Source organism: Arachis ipaensis, chromosome B10 (genome assembly GCF_059453495.1).
Source record: "Arachis ipaensis isolate K30076 ecotype BB chromosome B10, ASM5945349v1, whole genome shotgun sequence".
NCBI lineage: Eukaryota > Viridiplantae > Streptophyta > Magnoliopsida > Fabales > Fabaceae > Arachis > Arachis ipaensis.
The window spans coordinates 19815734-19841826 of NC_142435.1; the positions used below are offsets into that span (position 1 = coordinate 19815734).

Sequence of the window (26093 nt, forward strand, 5' to 3'; positions counted from 1 at the left end):
GAGGCTCTGAGGGTACCATCAAGCTGCCAAGGGCACTTTGATTGCGTTCTGTGTCTCAACTCTCAATAGTCTTTCAACTTGGGACATCATGCAAAATAAATAAATAAACTTTCTCAGGTCACCTTTGCCTTTGAGAAGCACACTATTGATTCTTTTCTATTTTGGTTATTTTAACGTGTTCCTCTTCCAAAAATTAAAAAACAAGACTCAATTCTTTGGAACATCAACTTACTCCTATATGCTATTCTCTTTGTGCAATACTATTTGTTAGATCAATAGATTTTCTCAATTTTTTTTTTAATCTTAATTGATGTTGTATAGTGTAATTTCAATCCCACACCACACAAGATTTAAGTGGGAAAAAAAAAACATGTAAGAAAATTTTGTACGTGCAAAATCACCCTTGCACCCTTTACAAAATCAATTGAAATAAAAAAAAATTGAAAAGATCCATTTCTACTTGAAAATAGCTCAAAAACATAAATTTGCTCCAATTTGTATCCTGAACAAAATTGACTGACTTTTTCATGTGTACGGACTCCATATATACAGGCTTTGGTATTTACATGCGTTCCTTAGTTATAACATTTTCTTTCAACATTGTTAGTTTTAACATAATTGGATACATAAGACTTCAACATTTTATCTTTGTACACGAACTTCGCATTGCTCAAGAGGGGAAGTGAACATAATTCCACCATGAAATGCGGCTCCAAAGTCCAAACCTCTTTGACTTATTCACATCAGGTAAATATTCCGCGAAATTTACCATCGACAGATGCCAGGTGCCTCTGTTCTGCTAAATGCAAGTACTTCATCATATTTTGAAGCATACACAAAGCCCCATAACTGTGTATATGAGAGAAAGACCAGTTAGTTTTCTTCAGCTATAAATGTCTCTTGAAACTAGCAACCAGAAAAGATGAAAAAGAAAGGATGAAGGAGTGTGTAACATTGTGTGCAAGTGAGAAGAATCGAAGAAGTTGCATGAGCACCTCTACTTCCTTCACTTCGAAATCTTGAGAATTCGCAAGGCAAGGATTTCCGTAGGTTTCCGAGACCGAGCTTGAGCCATTCAATCTGCAAGTATATTGCAAGAGTTTGAAAGGGATTAAATAAAAACGCAAGGTGATGATATATGATTGAAGACATGTTCACATTTCTTCCTTTTTATATTTTTCAATTTTTTTTCTTTTGGCAGTGTGAAAGTAACAATTTAAGCAAAGAGATAGCGACGGAAGTAGAAAGTTCTTACAGATCACCATCCAAATAAAGCGCAAAATGACTTCCCCCTCCAATTGCTAAGAACTCAGTGTTGCATAGTGTGAAATAGCGGTTTAACCCTGCAATGTTGTGGTTAGTTTAGGGTTTAGCATTTAGAATTCTAAACCAAACAAAAGAAAAGAAAGGGAAAAAAAAGAGAGAAAAGAAAAACCAAACAAACAGAAGTATTCCAAAATTTGAGAAAAGCCTCATGCTGAGGCTGAAGACTTAGCAATAGATTTCAAGGTTCCAAGATTCTACTAGAGGCAACTATTGAACATGATGGTATTTTTATTATTTTTAACAATTCATAGATATTTGGATGAATGTGAAATTATGATGGAGCAAATTCAACTCTCATTGACAAACTAATCATTGAATGTAGCAGACAACATTCTCACATTTCTGAATAAAAGTAAACTCAAGCATTCCGCATTGGCTCATAGGAAATGGTTCTTATATATAGTTGAAAGATGACATTATGTTCACCATATGTCACACAATTCCTGAAATTTAACCTTTTAATGATCTTCATGGGCATAATTTCTCAGGTTTGCACCATAGATTCAAATGTCAATGCACCACATAACAAGAAAAACTAACACCGATTCATTAATCTTGGATTTGATTGCTAGCTAAGCATCATATAATTATGACAGCAAAAAGGATGAAAGAGTAACATGTTCAAACTCGGACGGAAGAAGATACCTGTTGGACGATATATAACAGGATGGCCAGAAATACTTGTGAAAACAAATGTACTGTTTGTTCCCTGTACCAAATATTTGTCATCGATAATACAATAACAGATACAATCTATCAGATAATCTTTGGATAAATGAATTTTGGTTTGACCTGGTATTTCTTGTTGGATGGTCTAAGAGGTGCTTCAACTAAGCTTCCAAACACTGCTCCTCTTCGGTCTCCGACAACCTGAAATGGAATAACTAACATTTGGAACCAATCCATGATAGAAATGAAGAGAAATTAACCTTACAAGTTACAAATAAAAGATTCCAATACTGAATATATCTCTGATAATTCAAAATGTATTAAGAGTGTTCAATCCATAGCAAAGAACTCAAATGTCATATAGGACTTGCAGGCTTCCAAACTGGGACTTGAATTTGTAGAAAACATGAACTATCCCATTCTACAACTAATGCTAGTGTTGAAACTCCATATACAGTATAGTATACATTACAAACTCCATAGAGAAGTGTGTGCTTATGATTAAAATTTGCTCAGGGAAAGTTATAGGGTACCAGCAAACTCAATCCAGGCCAAAGCATGCTTCTTCGATAAAGGGTTGAAAGTGATATACCGTTCCTCCAAGTGCTGCAGGAAAAAAATGTCACACAAGAAATCAAAATCATAATAAAATATCAATAGCTTTGGAATGAATCTTCATCTCTTGATACCTGTACAGCAACAGCCACTTCCTTCCATGAACAAGAGCAGGAAGAGAAGCATAGAGAGTACTTCTCATCGCGTCTGAAAGGAGCATCGACGGCTCAGAAATTTCTGGCATGTCAACCAAAGACACAGACTCTGATTCTTTCCCTTTCACAGTTGAAAGATGATTCATCTCAACACCATTCAATCCAGAACCATTTAGACAATCAGAATTCATTTCGGAATTATTATCCTTTCGCCCCTGATGGCGAAATCCACCGATCCTAGCGGCTTGGCGAATAACTCTACCAAGTGATTGCTTACTCCTAGAGAACAAGCTTTTCTTTCCACCATTATTCTCCTTCAACGATGAATCGGGTAAAGGGTTATTATCATCACCTGAAGCACCTTTACCATCACTCTGTCCATGTACCTTTGCATTATCTCCTCCAGCATCTGATGAAGACAAGAAAGAATATAGAAATGCACTGAAAGATGAGGTATCAGGGCCATCAACTAAATCATTGCTACCCTCTTCAGGTTTCTCTGGTTCACTTGTTGTTCCTCCTAATCCCCCTACCTCATCCTGAGAAGCAAAAACAATCAATCATCTTCAACTTTACTCTTAAGCCAAAAAACAAAAACGAAAATTAACCTTCAAAACTTAATTTAGGGGCAAGAAAAGGAACAATAACTGAAAAAACATAAACCTCGTACTTGGAGACCTGAATTTTAGCATGCATCAAAGCCAAGAAGCTAAGACAAACATCAGAAAACAATAATTAATGAAAAGGGGGAACTTACAGAAGGTGTTGGAGGAGGGTGTTTGAGAGTGTCAGAGTCAGATATTGGATTCAGGATAACAGATACAATCTGGGTAGCTTTGCTACGCAAAGATTGCTTCTTTCCCATTCTTTTTTTTTTTTTTTCCTTTTTCTTATGTATAGAATTGGAATAATTTCGGATTCTGATTCATTCCCTGTAGCTGCTTCTACAAAAGAAACAACAACAACAACAACAATAATAATAGTGTTGTTGCTTTTGTTGGTTGTGGTGGTGATGGGGTGCTGGCTTTGAAGTTCTAGTGTTACCAAACTATGGATGATGAAGACTAGGATATGCAGCAGAAGCTTCAATGGGGATTGACCCAACTTCAAATACACTATATTGAATTGCACGCCATGGCTGAACCAGCTGAATCAGCTAAACTCCTTAGAATATCTAAAATATTGAATGAACATAATAACGAAAAGACTCCATGGCCCAATGGATAAGGCGCTGGTCTACGGAACCAGAGATTCTGGGTTCGATCCCCAGTGGAGTCGGAGTGTTTAAGTTGAAGTTGGAATTTTTCAGTATACTTCGTTGGACTTTTTTTTTTAATATTTTTTAAATAAAATTTATTAAAATTAACCAAAAATAATAATTAAAAAATATAATACAAATAAAAATTAGTCAAATTATAATATAATTTTTTTAAATTTTTAACTTCAATAAAATTGTTCAAAATAATATTTGTTAATAGAACCATCTTTATTTTTAAAAAATAAGTCACATAATTTGAGTATATATACGAAATTGTAAAATAAAATAAATAAAATTAATAATTAAAAAAAATAAAAATAAAAAATAAGTGTTTGAAAATTTTATAATTATTAATTTTATAATAGTAATTACTCTTTTATTTAATAAAAAAATAAAAATAAAAATCTCCGATCCGGCGGACCGGCCCGTCCCGCCCCGCCAAAATTCGCCAATTTGACGGTACGGGTTTGGCAGGTTTTTTAATTTAGCGAGCTTCAAATCCTAACTCGACTCATCTTTTTCAACGGGTTTAGCGGCCCGACAGATTCGACCCGTTTTACGACTCCTATGGTTGATATCTAAAAGTGTGATCTACTAATTTACCTTAATCATATTTTTTAAAATTCTCAAATGGGCTACCTATATTTTTCTACCGAACAGAAAAACCAAGAAAAAACAATAAAGTTTATAACATGCTACTTTGTTTTACCTCTAATAATATTTTCTAAAAAATGTTATTATTTTATCTAAAATGTTGCATTTTCTACTTAAAAGTACACCACACATTATGTTTTTTTTTTTATAAAGAAACATGAAAAAAGAAGAGATATGTAACAAAAAAACAACTTTGTTCTATAAAGAAAAATATGTGTCCAAATATTCATCATTGGTGGTTTTCTATTTTTATAAATGACTATTATCTTATTATGAAAAGAAAATTCTGTTTTTATAAAAGAGACGGTGGTAGTTTTAAGAAATAATTTTATCCATTACATTTTAATTTAAAAACTAAAACTAATATTATCTCATCATGAAAAGAAAAAAAAAAGTTATAATGAAACATACGAGAATCTCTAATATTGATTTTTATTTTTATTTTATTTTAAAGCTCATAAAATACTATATTAATATTTGTAAAACCATATATAATAAATAGTATTTTGAGATTAAATGTAAATTTTATCATTTTAATACTATAATTAATTTGAATTTTATATTATTTTTAATTATTTCAAAAATAAGTATACAAGATAAAACAATTTAATTGATTTTCTATTAAAATATTAAAATATTATCATTTCTTTAAGCAATTTTTATTTTTAAACGGACTTCTTATAAATTTGAAAAGTGATATCCGAAAAATACTATTTCAAAATTGTTAGAAGTAGCTACTTTGTACCCTTTAATTCCTAAACCCCTATATCAAAATTATTTGAAAAATTTTAATTGTACCAAAAATGTTTCGGCAATTGGCCAATGAGTCCCATGGCTATTTGATGTAGACAATTATTATCATGCCTTACAATATGATTTGGTAATATATAATCAAGTGATGACGTGATTGTAGTATGGCCCTTTGTGTCGCACTCTTGTTTCTCCAAGTCTCCTCCTGCATGTTATCCTTTCAAGTTATACGATCAACATTTTTTTGTTTTTTTCTTTTATATTTGAATCAATATTCTCAATATCTTTATTTTAAAAGTGTTACCTTCCTAGAATTTTTCGAATTAAGTTGAATTAAGTCTCAATATGATCCCTGAAATTACACTCGAACTTTAAAATAGTCTTTAAAATTAATAATTATCCAATTTTTTAAACTTACACTTTAAGACTCATATTAATCTTTAAAACGTTTTTCGTTTATTAAAATCTTAAAACGACGTCATTTAAAAAAAAAAAACATAAAAAATCCGTCTTCTCTCTCATTCCCAATCCGTTCCCGTTCCCTCTCCCTTCTCCATTCCTATTTCCATTCCCAACCTGTTCTCTTTTCCTCCCCCAACCCTTCCCCTTTTCTTTTTCCATTTCCAACCCGTTCTCGTTCCCTTTTCCTCCCCTAACCTTTCAACCCGTCTCCTTTTCCTCCCACAACCATTTTTCTTCCTCTTCTACTTTTTTAACCTGACGTCCTTTTTCTTTTCTTTTCTCTTCTGCTTTCCCAACCTGAAGTCTTTTCTCTCTTTTTTTCTCCTTCCCAACCTGACGCCCTCCTCTTTCTTCCCCAATCATACTCTCACATTTATAAGAGCTCTCATCAACCCTCGCTGTTGCTACCTCTCGTCGACTTCTATTTTAGTGTCGCGCCGCTCATTTTCCATCCCAACATAGTGTCTCACACTCAAACACAGTAGAAATAGAGGTAGAACACAAAGCCTCAACCTTCTCTGTCATCGTTGCGCCGCTTTCCCTTCCCCTTCTCCTTCCTCTTCTCCATCCCCAACCCGTCCCCTTTTCCTCCCCCAACCCTTTTTCTTCCCCTTCTGCTTTCCCAACCTGACGCCCTTTTCTTTCCGCTTCCTCTTCTACTTCTCCAACCTGAGATCCTTCCCAACTTGACGCCCTCTCCCTCCTCAACATACTCTCACACTCACAAGAGCTCTCCTCAACACTCGATGTCGCCGTTTTTCGCCGGCCTCTATTTTAGTGCCGCCTGCTCATTCCCCACCTTATCCTAGTATCTCACACTCAAACACAGTAAAGGCAGAGATAGAGCACAAAGTCTCAACCTTTTTTGTCATCATTGCGCCGCTAGCCAGCTTTTGTCTTGTTGTCGCGCTGCTTGCGAGCCTCCATCTCCGCCCTGTCTCCCTCTGCCTACCTCTTCTCTCTGGCACAGTTCTCTCTCTCAGCCATGGTGAATTTTGTTTTTTAAATTTTTTTAGTTATTCAATCATTATTCTTTAATATTTTGGGTGATTGTTGCTGTTGATCCTGTTTCAATATAAGAACAATGGTTAATTTTAGTTGTTTTGATTTTTTTTTTGTGATATTTTGTGTTTCTAATTTTTATTTTTTACGATCTGTTGAAGAAGAGAGTTAAAGAAGAAGAAGGGGATTACTGCTTTTTTAATATAAAACGATGGCGTTTTAACATAAATAAGTCCAGCTCAACTTTCCAATGGACGGAAAATGCCTTAGGGACCACTATGAGTCCCGGAGTGCAACTTCGAGAATAAATTTGGATAATTATTAACTTCAAGGATCACTTTGAGGCTCGAGTGCAACTTCAAAGACTACTTTGAGACTTAACTCGAATTAAGTTACTCTCTCTATATGTACTAAATAATTTATTTGAGTCTTTCAAATTAAAAATTATAAATTAAAGAGTTAATACTCAATTTGGTTTCTAAACTTATACGCAAACTTCAATTTAGTCTCTGAAATTTCAATTGCCTTTTTTTAATCTCCAAATTTTTCAAACCTGACTCATATTAGTCCCTGAGACCATTTTCGGCACAAAAACGAAAATAAAGTATTGGCATGGACAACCAAATGTCATACTGAAACTTATAAAACGACGTTATTATAGTTTTGGTGCTTAAATAGTCCAAAAACGACGCCGAATTACTTATTTTAGGAGAAAAAGTTTCAATAAATACCACTTATGATATTTTTATGGACTATTGGAGTGCTAAAACAAAAACATCGTCATTTTATAGAGTTCAACGTGACATTTGGCTGTTCACGTCAGCGTTCTATTAACGTTTGTGTGTCAAAAATTAGCCTAGAGACTAATGTAAGTCACATTTGCAAAGTTTAAAGAGACAATTAAAATTTTAGAGACTAAATTGAGACTCACATATAAGTTGAATGACCAAATTGAATATTATCTCTAAATTAAATTAGTTTTTAACCAATTTTACATTTTTTTTGCTTAATAAATTTGAATTTTTTAATATTTTTAATCAATTATATACTTTTTTTTATCAAAATAATATATTTACGTACCATTTCTAATCAAACAATCATAAATAATTTGAGCATTGCTAATTTTAACCATAAAAAATATAATTTTGTATGATGTATATCAAATATTGGGTTAGTTAGACAAAATTATTCAATAAATTTTCAATTTTGAGTAGTTTCTCAAACTAACTAAATCTTTGATAAGTAACGGTTTAGTTTACATATTTCATTATTAAAATGGTCGGTACTTAAATATTTTATGATTAAAAATAATACTTTACTCATATAATTATATATTATTAAGGATAAAATATAATTTTAGTTTTATTTTTAATATTTAAACTGTCATATTTTATGTCAAATAGCTTATTTCAATTTATTTTTTTATTATCTAGTAAAAATAAAATATTTTATTAAAAAAATATTCAATTTTTTTAATATTATTTTTTTATTTCTCTTCTTTTCTAATCATCTTCAATATTGTTAGAATATAATTAAAACTAATTAGATAAATTAATATTATTTAACATATTTAAATATTTATTATATGATATTATATTTTTATTTTATATTTTTTTTTTAGAAAAAGAAAAACATTTTAGTTATATATATAAAACAACATCAATTTTTTTTTATATTGTATTATTAAGTGTAAAATCTTTTATAATAAACTAAATTACATATTAAATACTGCTATGGTCATTTATAAAACGTCAATAATATTTTGTGTTTTGATAATTAAAATAATATTTTTTAACAAAATATTAATGATATTTTGTGTTTTAATAATTAAAATAATACTTTTTTGTTACAAAATATTATTAACCTTTTGTTCTTTTGTAATTAAATTTTTTTTAATTACAAAACATTAATAACATTCTGTGTTACTACCACACAACCGTGTAAAACACTAAAATAATCAAATATTTTTATATTTTACGTTAAAATTATTCATATATAAAAATTTTAGCCAACAACATCAGTACGACTGTATAGTGTATATGTCCCAACAACTCGGAAATACCAAACCATTATTAAAATCAGACACAAGCAAACCTAGTTTTGTAAATTGGACTCGAGTCAACAGATAAGTCAAAAAACCCACAAATGTTGATACTAGGAACAGTCACAGTATTGACTACCATAGAATTCTCCCACGGTAACGTTAACGCAATCCTCATCCAGCAACCTTTTAACTGAAAGTTCTTCCGGTGAGGATCGGCTGTGCAGCTTTCAGCATGAAGTCTCCAGATTCAGAAATCCAATTAACTCCATCCTTCATTGGAGGAGGGCGGGGTTGTCCTATAGAATGTCTTCGAGTACCGCTACCAAGATTCATAGAAGTTGGGCTTTCCTTTCCAGGCTGTCGATATTTTGATTGTTGAACAGTATTCATGGACTTCTCATTCTTACTTTCATTCTGATTCACCGTATCCAAAGCTAAAGGAAGATGTAATTTCGGAGAAGAGAAGTTATTGGTGAGCTTTGAATTAGGTAACATGCTAGAATATCTCCTAACCCCTTGCTGAGATGGAGGAGTTCTCGACACTGCTCTAGTACGAAGGGATGGAGGAACGTAAAAACAAGTCCGGAAAAAGGGATGTTGAAGGGCCTGTGCAGCTGTTGGCCTCTTGCAGGGATCCCATGAGCAAAGCGACCTGATAAGGCTGACTGCATCGTCACTCGCAGATGGTATCAGTGCCGAAAGATGCACACCAGCAAGTTGTGGGAACTCATAGTTTATATCCCTTGCAAGTTTCAGCCCATCAGCCCATGATTCAATAGTTGGGCTGCCTATCACACCGCATATTTTGTAGATCTCATCCGCTTCACTGGCACCAGGGAAAAGAGGACGAAGAGACAATAGTTCAGCCATTATAGCACCCATTGCCCACATGTCAACTTTGGAGCTATACACATAAGATTGAAGTAGCACTTCAGGAGCACGATACCAGCGTGTGGAGACATAATCAGTGTAGGGTGGTTCTGAACTGATCTCACGTGCTAGGCCAAGATCAGCAATTTTTATGATATCCTTGATAACCAGCAAGTTCTCAGGCTTCAGATCACGGTGGAAGTATCCACGCTGATGCATATAAGCAAGACCTTGGAAAACTTGAAAACACCAATTCCTAACTTCACCCTCAGAAAACATCTTCTCCCTGTCTTTCATAAGTTGGTACAGGTTGCATTCCATGTACTCAAAAACAAAGTACAGAATTTCGCTTTCTAGAATAACTTCCTTTAGCTTCACAATATTTGGGTGGTTCATTTGTCTTAGTGACTTGACTTCTCTCAGGTTTACACACTCCTCCCAAGAGTAATAGTTCTTCTTCATTATTTTAATTGCAACAACTTCTCCAGTTTGCTTATTAATAGCTCTCCAAACACTCCCAAACGATCCATCACCAACTTCCTTAATTAACTTGTACCTCTCCATTGTTCCCGTGAAAATACAAATCAGCTCTTTCTTTATTTAAACAAAAACACAAATGATAGATGGCGTTTATCTATCGCAAATAATGCTCAGAGGTATATAAGTTATTAACAAAATAGGGCAAAATAGGGCATGGAAGCAGAAACTATCTGATGGAAGGGCTGCACAGCCTTATTCATTAATAGATCCAAATCTTTTTTTTTTTATCTTTTTTAAAATTCAAAGATAAAAAATATCTTTTTATTTATCAACTATATTTGAATAAAATAAGATAAAAATATTTTTTTATTCATTTATTATGTAAAATTTTTTTAACAAAAATCTTTTAAAAAAAATATAAATTGTAACTTCTCAAAAAAAGATATTTTTTTATTTTTCTAATACTTTTATTTTTACTATAAATTTTTTTTTAAATACACTAAAAACTAAAAAAAATTAAAAAAATTATTTTTATTAATTTAATAACGTCCAAACAAATATAATATCCTTTAAAAATTATTTGACATAAAATTACTAAATTTTAAAAATAAAAACTCTTCTTTCTTTAATAATATTTACAAAAAATATATCAAAATCTAATCTTTATTTTTTTAAAAAAGTATATATATTTAATATTTAACTATTTTTATCATTTTTTAAAATCTTTCTAAAACCCATTTATCGTTCGTACTTTTTTAAATTATCTTTGTTGATATTATAAAATTTTAAATACCATTATAATTGTTTATCCTTAACAAAAGTTATATGCAAGACAATTGTGAATCATGTTATTTAATCTAAAAATATTTTTGTTGTAATTAAAATATGGGATATGCCTTAGAAGTAATAAATCTAGGGTAAAAAACTTAAATAAAACAATGTCAACTCAAATTTACGTAAATTATTTAAAAAAAAGGTTATATGCATGTCCTAATAGATAATTTTATATAAATCGAAATAGCCATACTCAAATTAGTATCGTTGATAGTAAATTGAATCCGATTTAATAGGAATACATGTAAATCGAACGAATGAGTGATTCAATTCATGTGTGCATGGTTAGTTTTTTTTTTTTTTTATCAACTTTTTAATTGAGTATGGAGAGACTATGTCATTTAAGCTATTGTTTCTTGGCTGCATGGTTAGGTTTCTTAATAAATCGAACGAGTTCAATTCGATTTACCAATGCATGTAACGAAAATTGGACACATTCCAATTCGATTTACTGTAGTGCAAACGTATATAAAGAGTACAATAAAAAGTACATTTGATAATACCTATAATAAATACGATAAAGAGTACAAATCAATAAAAAATTAAAAAATAATTATAAATATTTTTTATAAATTATTAAAAATCTCATTATAAATTATAAATAATTATTTATTAACTAATTTAATCAAAATGTATTTTTGTCTTTTTGGTAAATAAATATAAGTAATTAATTATTAACTAATCTTAGTCATGTATTTTCCACAAATAACACACATATAATTTATATAACTTTTGTGTATACATTATGTAATTATTTTTATAATGCACCTTTTATTTTATAATAATAATGTTTAAATGATAACGAAAATCAGTTAAAATAGTTCAAATTTATTTTATTTCACATTTACTAATTATTGTTATAATTAATAAATATTAAATAAGATAAATTTGATAAAGTTAAAATTTTTAATTAGAAAACTTCTTTGGTAAGGTTATAAAGTTAAATTTTTAATGATTTGTTGAGCATTTATTAAAATAAATCTTAATATGTTAGAATACATAATAATTAAATTTAAAATTTATATTTTTTATGGTTAAAATTAGCAATGTTCAAATTATTTATGATTGTTTGATTAGAAATAGTACGTAAATATATTATTTTAATAAAAAAATTATATAATTGATTAAAAATATTAAAAATATTCAAATTTATTAAGAAAAAAAAAACGTGAAATTGGTTCAAAAACTAATTTAATTTAGAGATAATATTCAATTTGGTCATTCAATTTATATGCGAGCCTCAATTTAGTCCCTAAAATTTTAATAATTTCTATTTAGTTTTCAAACTTTGCAAATGTGACTTACGTTAGTTCTTAGGCTAATTTTCTACTACAACATTTTTTAACTATTACAACATGTAATACAGATAATATTTAAAAAATGTTGTCTATAATGATCAAAAATAATTTTTAAAATTTATTGCAAAAGAATAAAGCTATTGTAACTCTTTATTAACTAACAAGTCATAAGAAAACATATAAAAAGCGTTACTTTAATAAATTAATCAAACAACGCTTACCGTCTTCATATATAGGGATAGCAATAGCACCTGAATCTGTGGGTACCCACCCCTCCCCTAATCGTTTGGGGGCGGGTAAGCACCGAAACGAGTTTTTAGCGGGGCAGGTTCTTAGGAGAGGCGGGACGGGGTCGGATTTAGGTAATACTCAACCCTCTATATATATTATTTATATAATTTTAATATATAATATGCACAATATATATAAAATAATTAGTAAATAATTAATAATATTGTATTATATTTAAATTTTTATTTTAATTTATGTTATGTATGTGATGATAGTTATATAAATTTTGAAATTTAATTTTATTTATTAGATTTTAATAATTATAGGGACGGCGGGACAGAACGGGTACCCGCATAAGCGAGTTAGAGTTATATTTTACTATCTACGGATAAAAACGGGGCGAATTCTATACAGATGATTGTACGGCAGGATTGAATAGAGTAAAAATCCGTCCCTACTCGAGGCTTTTAAATTTTTAATAGACTTCTCATTATAATGCCTAAAATAATTCAATATTTTCTATTAAAATTTTACTCTTCCCTCTCAATATTTTAAGCAGCACAGCACAACACAACATACATTCATCACCTTGTTCACTCCTGTTACTAAATCGTGATAGTCTTCCTCCTGCGCGTAATCGAAATCACGGTAAGCTTCTTCTTCTCTGTTGTTGTTGTTGTTGCTTTCTCTTGCTGCTGCTGCTGTTACTGTGGTTCGAGGAGCGAAATTCGATCTCATATGCTTTGTTCATGTTGTGGCTCGCTTCGATTTACCTCGTTTGTTACCGAATTCAGCGATTTCTTCACCGCCGTTAGGGATCGAGCCTTCGAGTCTGTCCTGGAAGGTTCTTTCGAGTGGATGCGCCACCTCCATGGAGGCTTGCTCGGGCGGCGCGTGTGAGTTTCATGGTTGATTGCGGAGGAGCGTTGGTCTCTGATCTCTCCCAGACGAACGCTTGGACGGCGTTCAGAATCAAAATCATGAATAACCCTAAATCCCTAACCCCAACCCTAACACAATTTCCCCAATTTCACAACACTGATGCGAGCATTCTGTGTTTCTCTCTGCTCCGCCGAGTTCTGCTCTACTCCGCCGTGTTCTTCTCCTCGCGTCGAGTTTTGCTTTGCTCCACCATGTTCTTCTGCTCGCACCTTGTTCTTCGTTCTCTCGCGCTGAGTTCTGCTCCACTCCTTCGTATTCTAAATTAGGAGAAGTAGCTACTTATGCAAAAATAGAGAGAAATGTGACCTTGTTTTTCTTTTCCTTAATGTTTCAGGAATTTCATGTAACTCAATTAGATTACAGAAAGGCCATCTGCAGATAAATGTGAGGTATGTTCCTTTTGTCTTTAAATATGTCATTTAATTTTAAGTTGAAGAAATTGGAAGAATAAACTCTCAGTTGCTGCTATTTTACAGGCAGAGTTGTTAAGCAAGAAATATGAGGAGAAGTACAAACATTGTAGTGGAAATAACATCCAAATTGATTGCTGAAGAAGCTAAATTTCATGATATATAGAAATTTGCATTATTATTTGGCAAATAGTAAAAGGTAGGGTTAATTGGCATGCCTTGTCCATATTTCTCTGCAAATATGACATTTCACTGCATCGCTTAACCATTTTTTTATGCATATTAGGAAAGGAAGGTGGAGTTGTAGCAAGCCATTATCAAAATGGAACAAGAAGGCAGTGCAGATGATAATCTTCAGGTACTTTATTTTGTGTATAATATTTATTCTAGAAACCTCTGCATTATTTTAGGAATAACAAGGAGTTGCATCACTGTCATTCTCATTAGTACCAAACTAGTTCAAGCTTGCATACTTATTGGCCCTTTGAAGCTTCTGAAACACTAAAAGAAACTAAAGGTTAAAACAAAAAGAGAAAACCAGAAACTAAATAGGAGCTGTGTTTTGTAATTTTTGAGTGCTTACTTTTTGTGTTTAGGTTTTGATGTATGTATGCTAAAGAGCTGTGTCTAATTTGGTCTTTCTATCACTAGGTATTTCTTACTCAGTTGTTGTTTTGTTAAGCAAATTGAGATTAAGCCTTGCTTCATGAATTGTTTGATTTTAATTATAATTAATTTTAGGTGTTATCTTTATTAGCTTGTTCTGCACCTTGTTGCTATACTGTAAATATTATAAGTTGTAACTATTTTATCTGTGTTAGTTAGTTCCAATGCTATAGTCAAAGAGTGTAGGTTTTGTAAGTGCTTGTTTGGATTTGTTTGCATGTCCCTAATGGATATTTGGTATATGAGATATATAGAAAATGAAATTGGTTAGAATAATTGTGCTTCTCACTATATTGTGGAACTAATAATTAATTCAGATATAAAAGGTCTTTGAGATTTTTGAGCATATTTATCTGATGATCATCATTCATTTCTGTTTAATTTTCAACATAGTTCATCTTATCTTGTTGCTTTCTTCTTAATGGAAGGACCTTAAACCTCTCTCTCTGTTCTTCGCACTGTGTTGGTTACTTCTCTCTGCATTTTGGGTTCGTCGCTGTTGGCGTTTCCATCGTGTTCGTCGCTGCTTGCCTCGCCTCGCCGTTGGGTTCGTCCCTGCTCGTGTCGCCATCTGTTCATCGCTGCTCACATTTGAAGCTTCTGATTTTTGGTCTTCTCGCTTCCAATTTTCTCGTCGCCTTCTGCTCTCGGCGTCTTCTTGGCTCCTGGCTGGGTGCTGATCTGCTCTGCACCGCCGTGGTGCATCACAGGTAGGCTCCTTGCTCTGTTCTATTTTTTTATGGCTGAAGTTGATGAGAAATTTTGGTTCTGCAATTTTTTCTTCTTTGATGAGAAATTACTGCTTAATTAATTCTGGTCTTGTAAAATCACTACAATGTTTCATTGTTATGATATATTTATCTGCCTCTGCTTTAATCACTAAATGATGGCAATTTTAGGGCTTGGAATTTAATTATTGTTGGTGGAATCTCAATTTGGAAATTTAACAGTGGATTCATTGTTATTGTAGGTGTTGGAGTTGGCTGGGAATTCTTTCAGTTCAATTGAGTTAGCGCTAAGTTTTTCGCCATACTTCCAATTACGTTCACTTCTTGCTTTCATGGCTACAATATTTGCAAATTCATCTCGAGCCATTTACAGGCATTTCCCTTTATTCTTCTTGCTTTCACTCATTCCGAATATCATGGACTTCTTTTCTTTTACCAACATATTTTCTGTGTTTTTCTGGTCATTGCAGAAATATAGACTTGGAAAAAGCCAACCACAACTTGAAATCTGTTCTGGCAACAACAAACATGAAGGTAACTTGGTTATGGTTTCTCAGTTATTATAACTTGTTCTGATGAATGATCATTTTTCTCCGTTGGTGCAGATTGCAGAGAAATGAACAACAGTGAAGGTCCTTGTAGCAGCAGGGAAGAAACTATTGGAACACAGAATGAGATGACTGAGTAATAATTATAATAGTTAGAAAATTGATCAAACTAGTTGAATGCTTTTGTAATTGGTATTAAAAATTTCATTGATCAAATATTGTGTTCAACAGAAGCATGCGAATTGCTGAGGCTCTCCAAATGCAAATGGAAGTTCAGAAGAAACTTTATGAGCAAATTGAGGTAGGTAGCTAAATTAAAATTGAAGCATAATAAGGATATGTTAAAGATCAATATGGATAATGATTTTTCAGCTGCAGAGACATTTGCAGCTTAAGATTGAAGCACAAGGGAAGTACTTGCAATCAGTACTACACAAGGCACAAGAAACACTTGCAGGAATGATCAACAATGGCAGCCCGGGATCTCCTCCAATTTTGGAACTGACAGAAACAAGAGGAGGGTTCAGTTAGAGCTGTGGGCAGAAGAAACAGAACAGAGGAACCATGTGTTCACTTGAAATTGAAAGTTCTTTGACATCTTCTGAAAGCTCAATGGATCAAAGGCCTAATAGTACTAACACTACTAATACTGCTTCACTTGAATTGTTGCCACTCCTCAAATAATCTAAGGAACAAGAAGATGAATCTATTATTAGGAGAAAGAGGAGTTCAAGCTACTGTGTTGATCAGCCATCAAAGATGAGCAGATCTGAATTAGTGTCAGATATAATTGACTTGAATTAGGGTCAGAGAAAGAGTGAAAAGAACCCCAATCATCTTCTTTAGCATACAAATGAAGTGAGCTTCAAAAGTGGAAAGCTTCCTCTGTTTTTGGTTCTGATGAGTTTTAAACCAAGCATCCTAATTATCTTCAACAAATTGTTATAAGATTTATTGGCAAACATGAATATATGTATTTAAAATGCTAGTTGAAACTTTTAATATCTATTTTAATTAGAATTTCATTAGTTATTAAGGTTTTATCTCTTTTTTGAATTTTGTTGTGTACAAATTTATTTAATAATTAAAATAAAATGATTACATATGTCTTCTTTATATTTTTACTGCAAAAACAACCCTTATTTTTAGCTAAAAAGACAACCTTTCAATGATTGCATATTTAGTTTAGAGGCAATACTTATATGGGTTGCATATCAAACTGATAGGCAACACTTTTAACAGGTTGCAAATTCAAATAAATAGGCAACATTTCAACGTGTTGCATATTCTAAACAATAGGCAACACTTCAAAGTATTGCATATTTAGAAGAATAGGCAACGCTTTTTACTAGTAGCTGAAGCATGACAGCTAAAAGAACAGGCTATGCCTAAAATATAGTTTAAAAGCGTTGTCTATTTTAAAGAATAAGCAACGCTTTTAAAGAGTTGTTTTCAGAAGCGTTGCTTTTGAAGCAAAAAAGCGTTGCCTTGACCTAAGGCAACGGCCGCATCTGCAAGGCCCCCAAAAACGTTGCCTCAAGTCCCAAAACGTTGCTATAGATCAAAGGCAACCTTTTATCAACTTTTAGGCAACACTTTTTAAATATTGTCTCAATTCCAAAATGTTGTAGTGCTAGGGACTAACATAAGTCACATTTGCAAAGTTTGAAGACTAAATAGAGATAATTAAAATTTTAGAGAGTAAATTGAGGCTCGCATATAAGTTGAATGATCAAATTGAATATTATCTCTAAATTAAATTAGTTTTTAACCAATTTCACGTTTTTTTTTTTGCTTAATAAATTTGAATTTTTTAATATTTTTAATCAATTATATAATTTTTTATTAAAATAATATATTTATGTCCCATTTCTAATCAAACAATCATAAATAATTTGAGCATTGCTAATTTTAACCATAAAAAATATAAATTTTTATGATGTATATCAAATATTGGGTTAGTTAGACAAAATTATTCAATAAACTATCAATTTTGAGTAGTTTCTCAAACTAACTAAATCCTTGATAGATAACGATTTAGTTTACATATTTCATTATTAGAATGATCGGTACTTAAATATTTTATGATTAAAAATAATACTTTACTCATATAATTATATATTATTAAGAATAAAATATAATTTTAATTTTATTTTTAATATTTAAAACGTCATATTTTATGTCAAATATCTTATTTCAGTTTATTTTTTATCATCTAGTAAAATTAAAATATTTTATTAAAAAAATATTCAATTTCTTTTTAGTATTATTTTTTTATTTTTCTTCTTTTCTAATCACCTTCAATATTATTAGAATATAATTAGAATTAATTAGATCAATTAATACTATTTAACATATCTAAATATTTATTATATGATATTATATTTTTATTTTTATTTTATACTTTTTTAGGAATAGAAAAATATTTTATTTATATATATAAAATAACATCAAACTTTTTCTTTTTTATATTGTATTATTAGATGTGAAATCGTCCATAATAAACCAAATTATATATTAAACATTACTAAGGCCATTTACAAAACGCCAATAACATTTTGTGTTTTAATAATTAAAATAATATTTTTTAACAACAAAATATTGTGTTTTAATAGTTAAAATAATATTTTTTTGTTACAAAATGTTAATGACGTTTTGTTCTTTCATAACTAATTGTTTTCTTAATTACAAAACGTCAATAACGGTAACGGTAACGCAATCCTCATCCAGCAACCTTTTAACTGAAAATTCTTCCGGTGAGGATCGGCTGTGCAGCTCTCAGCATGAAGTTTCCAGATTCAGAAATCCAATTAACTCCATCCTTCATTGGAGTTGGGCGGCTACCAAGATTCATAGAAGTTGGGCTTTCCTTTCCAGGCTGTCGATATTTTGATTGTTGAACAGTATTCATGGACTTCTCATTCTTACTTTCATTCTGATTCACCGTATCCAAAGCTAAAGGAAGATGTAATTTCGGAGAAGAGAAGTTATTGGTGAGCTTTGAATTAGGTAACATGCTAGAATATCTCCTAACCCCTTGCTGAGATGGAGGAGTTCTCGACACTGCTCTAGTACGAAGGGATGGAGGAACGTAAAAACAAGTCCGGAAAAAGGGATGTTGAAGGGCCTGTGCAGCTGTTGGCCTCTTGCAGGGATCCCATGAGCAAAGCGACCTGATAAGGCTGACTGCATCGTCACTCGCAGATGGTATCAGTGCCGAAAGATGCACACCAGCAAGTTGTGGGAACTCATAGTTTATATCCCTTGCAAGTTTCAGCCCATCAGCCCATGATTCAATAGTTGGGCTGCCTATCACACCGCATATTTTGTAGATCTCATCCGCTTCACTGGCACCAGGGAAAAGAGGACGAAGAGACAATAGTTCAGCCATTATAGCACCCATTGCCCACATGTCAACTTTGGAGCTATACACATAAGATTGAAGTAGCACTTCAGGAGCACGATACCAGCGTGTGGAGACATAATCAGTGTAGGGTGGTTCTGAACTGATCTCACGTGCTAGGCCAAGATCAGCAATTTTTATGATATCCTTGATAACCAGCAAGTTCTCAGGCTTCAGATCACGGTGGAAGTATCCACGCTGATGCATATAAGCAAGACCTTGGAAAACTTGAAAACACCAATTCCTAACTTCACCCTCAGAAAACATCTTCTCCCTGTCTTTCATAAGTTGGTACAGGTTGCATTCCATGTACTCAAAAACAAAGTACAGAATTTAGCTTTCTAGAATAACTTCCTTTAGCTTCACAATATTTGGGTGGTTCATTTGTCTTAGTGACTTGACTTCTCTCAGGTTTACACACTCCTCCCAAGAGTAATAGTTCTTCTTCATTATTTTAATTGCAACAACTTCTCCAGTTTGCTTATTAATAGCTCTCCAAACACTCCCAAACGATCCATCACCAACTTCCTTAATTAACTTGTACCTCTCCATTGTTCCCGTGAAAATACAAATCAGCTCTTTCTTTATTTAAACAAAAACACAAATGATAGATGGCGTTTATCTATCGCAGATAATGCTCAGAGGTATATAAGTTATTAACAGATGACCGCTGATCCAGCAAAATCCACCATCAATTTTCTTTCGTAGCAAAACAGGGCATGGAAGAAGAAACTATCTGATGGAAGGGATGCACAGCCTTATTTATTAATAGACCCAAATCTTTTTTTTTTTATCTTTTTTTAAAATTCAAAGATAAAGATTCAGATATATTAAATTCAAAGATAAAGATTCAGATATATTAAATAATATGCTAATTAATTATTGATCTTAATTATTTTCTAACAACTATAACTACAACTATTACAACGATCATTATAATTATAATGGTTGCTTTAAAAAAAAAGGAAAAAACAAGGAAAAAAAAATGAAGACAACCTATGATGATAAGACGAAAGAAATGTGATATTTTTATGAAAAAAATTTAATTATGATTAGACACTAAAAATACTATAAGATAAGATAAGATATTTATAAGATGTTTCAAAAACTAGAAACAAAATTAAAATTATAAAATTTATCATCATTAAATTATTATAAAATATTTAGTATGATCAATTTAAAAACATAAAATTTGTTTGGTTCACAATCTTTTATTTTATAATTAAAATAAGTCATTTATTACAAATTCGGTTGGAGATCAATTTGATTTATTTGTAGTGATGATACATAAATAAATTATGTTGCGATAGATTATACAATTTAAAAATATGATAAAAATAATTAATAAATAATATATTTTTTATAAGTAAAATAATTTTGTATTTAACAAATAATTTAGGATAAAATGTCATATTAAATCAAATAAAAGAGGAAATTAGGTGATTATACCAAAATAAAAAAATGTAACATAAATTATTAAAAAGCATATTTTTATGTAATTCGAACGAAGTTAGTTCGAATTAATCAAGAGTGGATTCAAGGAATAATTCGAATCATATTGATTCAAACTACATGCAAATGTGATCCATACTAGTTCGAATTAGGCTGATTCGAACTAGTCCACCGTTTTGACACCAGTAGTAATTCGAAATAGGTTGATTCGAACAGATAGTAATTCATACAATTATTTTGATACACCAACAATTATATCTATATGGAACTAATGCTAAATCGAATTCAATTAATTTGATAATACGAGTTTATGAAAAAAATTGCATTTTATAAAGTTTAAAAATTTTTATTATATGATAGCTTAGTAAAAAGAGTACATTACAAATTTTTATAGTACTCATCATAACAATGTTTAATTTAAAAAAAATTATTTAAATTTTAGTTGTACTCATTATAAAATAAATAATTAGAATCATTTATTTTTTATAAAACTTCCTTCAAAGATGCCATGAGTATTATAAAAAGTATCCTCAATCAATTTACATAAATTGACTTACAAATTTTCATAGTACTCATAAAATTTTCTAAAAAATTTTCACATTTTATAAAATTATTTACAATAATAATAATAATAATAATAATAATAATAATAATAATAATAATAATAATAATAAGGTTTAAACATACTTTTTTATAGTAGGTATGCGAAGGATTTATTTTTTAAATTAGTCAATTCATTTTATATTTATATAGTTATAATTTTTAAAATTTTTTATTGTAATTATTTATTTTATAATAAGTACAACTAAAATTTAAATAACAATTTTTAAATTAAACATTGTTATGATGAGTACTATAAAAATTTGTAATGTATTCTTTTACTAACCTATCACATAATAAAAATTTTTAAACTTTATAAAATGTAATTTTTTTTTATAGACTCCTATTATCGAACTAATTGAATTTGATTTAGTATTGGTTCCATATAAATATAATTGTTGATGTATCAAAATAATTGTATGGATTACTTGTCAAAATGGTAGGCGGTTCGAATCAGCCTAATTCGAGCGAAGGTGTGGGTCAGGTTTGCATGTAGTTCCAATCAATATAATTCGAATTACTCCTTAGATCCACTCATGCATAATTCGAATTGAATCCTTTCGAATTATTTTGATAGGGACTAATTCGAATTTAATTTATTTTAATTTGAACTAACCTCATTCGAATTACATTAAAATATGTTTTTGGGTGACCCATGTATTTTTTGCTTGGTAGAATCTCGTTCCTCTTCCATTTGGTTTCATATGGCATTTTGCCCAATAATTTATACATTTAATTTAAATTTTTGTAGTAATATTTAAATAACTATTTAAAAGATACACACAAAAATCAAAACAAAAAATTGATCTCTAGAATATTTTACTTTTAAAAGAATATTAGGCATTTATAATATATTTTAAAAATATTTGATATAAAATTACTAAATTTTAAAGATAAAATCCTCTTTTTTTAATAATATTGATAAAAAGTTATATTAAAATCTAATCTTCATTTTTTTAAAAATATATATATATATTTAATATCTAACTATTTTTATCACGTTTTTAAATCTTCCTAAAACCTATTTATCGTTCATACTTTTTAAAATTATTTTTGTTGATATTATAAAATTTTAAATACCATTATAATTGTTTATCCTTAACAAAAGTGATATGCAAGACAACTGTGAATTAGGTTATTTAATCTAAAAATAGTTTTTTTTTTTTTTAAATAGAGTATAGGATACGCCTTAGAAGTAATAAATTTAGGGTAAAAATTTTAAATAAATTAATGCCAATTCAAATTTACATAAATCACTCGACCGATATTACGTGCGTATTTTTAATGGACATTTCTATTTATGTAAATCGAAACGGTCATACTTAAATTAGCATGGTCGATGCATAGTTAGGTTTTCTAGTAAATTGAACGAATTCAATTCGATTTACCAATGCGCTTAAGCGTAAGTAATAAATTGACACACTCTAATTCAATTTACCATGTATTTACCGAAATATATAAATAGATATAAATTGATTCGATTTATTATGATGCAAACATATATAAAAAGTAAAATAAAGAGTATATTTAATAATATCCATAATAAATATAATAAAAGATACATTCAATAATAAATTAAAAAATAATAATTATAAATATTTTTATAAATTATTAAAAAATATCATTATAAATAATTATTTATTAACTAATTTAATCAAAATATATTTTTCCTTTTGTTAAATAATAAAATATAAGTAATTAATTATTAACTACTCTTAGCAATGTATTTTTTATAACGGACATGCTACACATACAAGCAAAAAGGCCCTACAAGTTTTACAAGTTCCCAGCCCACACTTCATTCATACGCGCACTCATCTCTCTTTAAATGGAACGTAAACTACACGCGCCCCACTCAACGGTTGCTCTTCGCAAAATAGCGCTCCTTAATGGCGCACTCTTCCACTTCTCCAAGCCCTTCGAAAAAAACACAAACCGTCCATTTTCAAGCAACATTCCAAATTGCAGAGATAGGACTCGTCGCGAAGATTAGAACTCTCCATCAACACAACATAGAACTCTCGATCAACAATCTCCAGAAAAAATGAAGTTATAATACTCAAGGTGCAAACTGAAAAAAATGTAAGAACAAATATATGTCTTAGATGAAATCAGTTTTATATAATAGAAATATATCTAACTATAATTTTGCTTTGTTTACAGCAAATCAAAGACCTTAAGTGTGCAACACATTTGTTAAGTGAGAAATTCAGAAACATGAGCGAGGAGAAGAAATCAATTATTAGGGATTTGGGATTTGGTGACCTGATGCACATCCCGCCGCTAAGGGTGCATCACCAAATTGTCAGATAGATTCTAAGGATATTGACACTGATTAATGTAAATGTTATATAGTCCTGTAACAAATTGAACACATGCTGTAAAAATTTTTCAATTATAATCCAATTTATTGTAAAATTTCTTTCAATAATTAAACTCTCTCTCCTGTATTCAAAATGTATGAATTACATGTACTATAATATGAAGGAAAACATCAAACCAAATATACACCCATAACCTGCCATTTTTTACACCCAAAGAGAGTTGAATATACACCCAAAAATCTATCCCCCTGATGCTTTATCCCTAAAACCCTGAACCCTAAACACTTAAAACCTAAACCTTAACCCCTAACCCGTAAACCCTAAAACCCTAAACCCTAATACCTAAAACCCTTAAACTGTTGTAAAAAAAAAAAAAACAAACAGTATTTTATAACATAAAAACAAGATTTTGAAGTATATATATGTATATATATGTAAAATGTGAAATACAAGAAAATTCATAAATACACCCAAAAGAACACTGCTTTTATACCCAAAAGAATGCATGCTCTCGCTCCTTTGTGTGCTTCTCATCTCTGTCCAGAAGTGGTGATCCAGATAGATTGGAATTCATATATGACGGTCTTCATAGAGATCTGCAGAATACACCCAAACACAGACTACAAATACACCCGAAAAAAAATTAAATTTACACCTCTGCTGCAGATTTTAAACAAACATTACCTGAAAGCCACTTGCTGTCCACAAGACCAAAATTCAGCAGAAAATCATTCCAATTCCTATCAAATGAGTCTTTAAGCACACCCACACTTTTCGCACTTCTCTCGTAATGTTTTTCCTCACATCTTTTTCAATAAAATTTAACTCGCGATGACCCCCGGCAGCCGCAACAAATGATTGGTAAGTTTTGCTTGGTCTAATACCAGCCTCCTCGTTATTCTCTATTGTACGACGAATAGACATGCTTAGTTCCCTGTGATATTTGAGATATTTTAGATTTCTATTTTCCCTCTCTGCTACATGTAATCAATTGATTCTTAATCTCGTTTCCCTTCCTATTTGTGCTACGAACTCTTGTAGAAAACCCTGCAGCCTTGGCGTAGTTCTTGTAAATTTTTTCAGCATCTTCAAGGGTGGTAAAGGTCATTCCAACCTTGGGAATAAACTGGTCATCAACAGAGAGAGGCTGCAGAATACACCATGTCAAAAACAAAAAATACACCCAATCATGTCTGATCTAATACACCCGAACGACAACAACTCAACTAAAATAACAAAAAAGCCATAAACTGTAAATATACCCACGCTTCCCCAAAAATACACCCAAAAAATTCTGATCTACACCCGAGCGTCTGCTATAAATTACAGATAATTAATCAAAACCAATACATTAGATTCAATCCACAGATTTATGTTCACGCGTTAGTTTCACAGTCAATGTTCACGAATTATTTAGCTACACAATGCTATACAAATAACTGCAACAAAATTCAGAGTAATCATATGTAAATCAAATCTCAAACCAGTGAGGAAGGAGGAGAAAAGAATGATCGAAAAAGCAGGGGAAGACGCGCGAGAAGAAGAACGAGCAAATTTGGAAAGAAGGAGAACGAAGAAGGAAACAAATCTTTTAAATTTGGTAGTTATATATAGCGCGTGTAAGGGACGTAGCACTTGCAGCGTGTTTTGGGGGGTTAGGGGTTAATTGACTTGTAATGCTTACAAGCCCTAATCGCTTGTAATGTAGAGCTTTTCCGTTTTCATAAATAACACACATAATTTATATAACTTTTGCAGGACGGACTTAGAGGGGGCGAGTAGTGGCCTCGGCCCCCCAAAATTTTTTAAAAACTATATTTATATATGAGATATGTATTTAAAAAATATATTATATAATTTAGTATTTTTATATGTATTATTTTTCATTATGTGATAAATTTATGTCTTAATTGTTTAATTCACTAATATTTTTCACTTAACTAATTTAATATCATACCCTCAAGTCTTTGTAACTTTCAAATTAATTTTTATATAATAATCTCTATATTTATTTAAAAAAATAATTTATTTATTTTATATTAACATATTTAAAATTTATATTATTATATTAATAATAACTTACGTAGTTATATTTTGGTAATCACATAATGTACTTTAGATATTATTTTCTTATAAAAAAATACTTATTTTTATTCTAAATTTACGTTGTTGAAAGAAAAATTTTTATAAAAATATCTTATATCTTGTATTTTATAAAAGGTATTGTGTTTTTTAAATAATTAATAATTTATCATTTATTTTTAAAATTTTAAAAAATTTTGAAAGAATTAATTTTAATTAATAAAATATGTGATAATTTTTAACTAAACACGCTATAAATTATTGGTACTTTATAATTTTATAATGTACTATCGATGTTATATTTCTTTATGTAACTATCATTCAAAATAAAATTGTGAAAAAATTTATAA

The 26093-nt window shown here is 30.6% G+C and overlaps 2 protein-coding genes, 1 long non-coding RNA gene, 1 other non-coding gene and 2 pseudogenes across 4 annotated transcripts; 3 read left to right on the top strand and 3 right to left on the bottom strand.

The window, feature by feature from the left end:
• Nucleotides 1-431: 431 nt before the first annotated feature.
• On the bottom strand, nt 432-3855 carry LOC107622578 (TLD-domain containing nucleolar protein). The gene is made up of 8 exons (XM_016324522.3): nt 3463-3855; nt 2685-3244; nt 2529-2601; nt 2119-2196; nt 1972-2035; nt 1256-1343; nt 996-1080; nt 432-849 (listed from the first exon to the last, which is right to left on the bottom strand). The coding sequence occupies exons 1-8, from the start codon at nt 3568-3570 to the stop codon at nt 766-768; spliced, it is 1140 nt and encodes a 379-aa protein (XP_016180008.1). The 5' UTR covers nt 3571-3855; the 3' UTR covers nt 432-765.
• Nucleotides 3856-3910: 55 nt separating this feature from the next.
• TRNAR-ACG (transfer RNA arginine (anticodon ACG)) lies at nt 3911-3983 on the top strand. The gene has a single exon. It is a non-coding gene; the product is annotated as a tRNA-Arg (tRNA).
• Nucleotides 3984-9061: 5078 nt separating this feature from the next.
• LOC148579337 (cyclin-dependent kinase F-4 pseudogene) lies at nt 9062-10348 on the bottom strand (annotated as a pseudogene).
• A 3761-nt stretch (nt 10349-14109) lies between these two features.
• Nucleotides 14110-15318, top strand: LOC148579338 (uncharacterized). The gene is made up of 3 exons (XR_015906976.1): nt 14110-14139; nt 14227-14298; nt 15204-15318. It is a non-coding gene; the product is annotated as an uncharacterized LOC148579338 (long non-coding RNA).
• Nucleotides 15319-15631: 313 nt separating this feature from the next.
• Nucleotides 15632-16982, top strand: LOC107620286 (myb family transcription factor PHL8-like). The gene is made up of 5 exons (XM_088506741.1): nt 15632-15707; nt 15805-15868; nt 15940-16018; nt 16114-16183; nt 16255-16982. Exons 3-5 carry the CDS (start codon nt 15951-15953, stop codon nt 16411-16413), a joined length of 297 nt encoding a protein of 98 aa, XP_088362867.1. The 5' UTR covers nt 15632-15707; nt 15805-15868; nt 15940-15950; the 3' UTR covers nt 16414-16982.
• Nucleotides 16983-18619: 1637 nt separating this feature from the next.
• On the bottom strand, nt 18620-19876 carry LOC107620287 (cyclin-dependent kinase F-4 pseudogene; annotated as a pseudogene).
• Between the last annotated feature and the right edge of the window lie 6217 nt (nt 19877-26093).

Coding starts and splice junctions, on each gene's coding strand:
- LOC107622578 (XM_016324522.3), bottom strand. CDS start 3,570: ATGGGAAAGAAGCAATCTTTGCGTAGCAAAGCTACCCAGATTGTATCT. Junction 2,197..2,528: donor GGCCTGGATTGAGTTTGCTG/GTACCCTATAAC, acceptor ATTCCATTTCAG/GTTGTCGGAGACCGAAGAGG. Junction 850..995: donor TCGAAGTGAAGGAAGTAGAG/GTGCTCATGCAA, acceptor TCATATACACAG/TTATGGGGCTTTGTGTATGC.
- LOC107620286 (XM_088506741.1), top strand. CDS start 15,951: ATGAACAACAGTGAAGGTCCTTGTAGCAGCAGGGAAGAAACTATTGGA. Junction 16,019..16,113: donor ACACAGAATGAGATGACTGA/GTAATAATTATA, acceptor TGTGTTCAACAG/AAGCATGCGAATTGCTGAGG. Junction 16,184..16,254: donor AACTTTATGAGCAAATTGAG/GTAGGTAGCTAA, acceptor ATGATTTTTCAG/CTGCAGAGACATTTGCAGCT.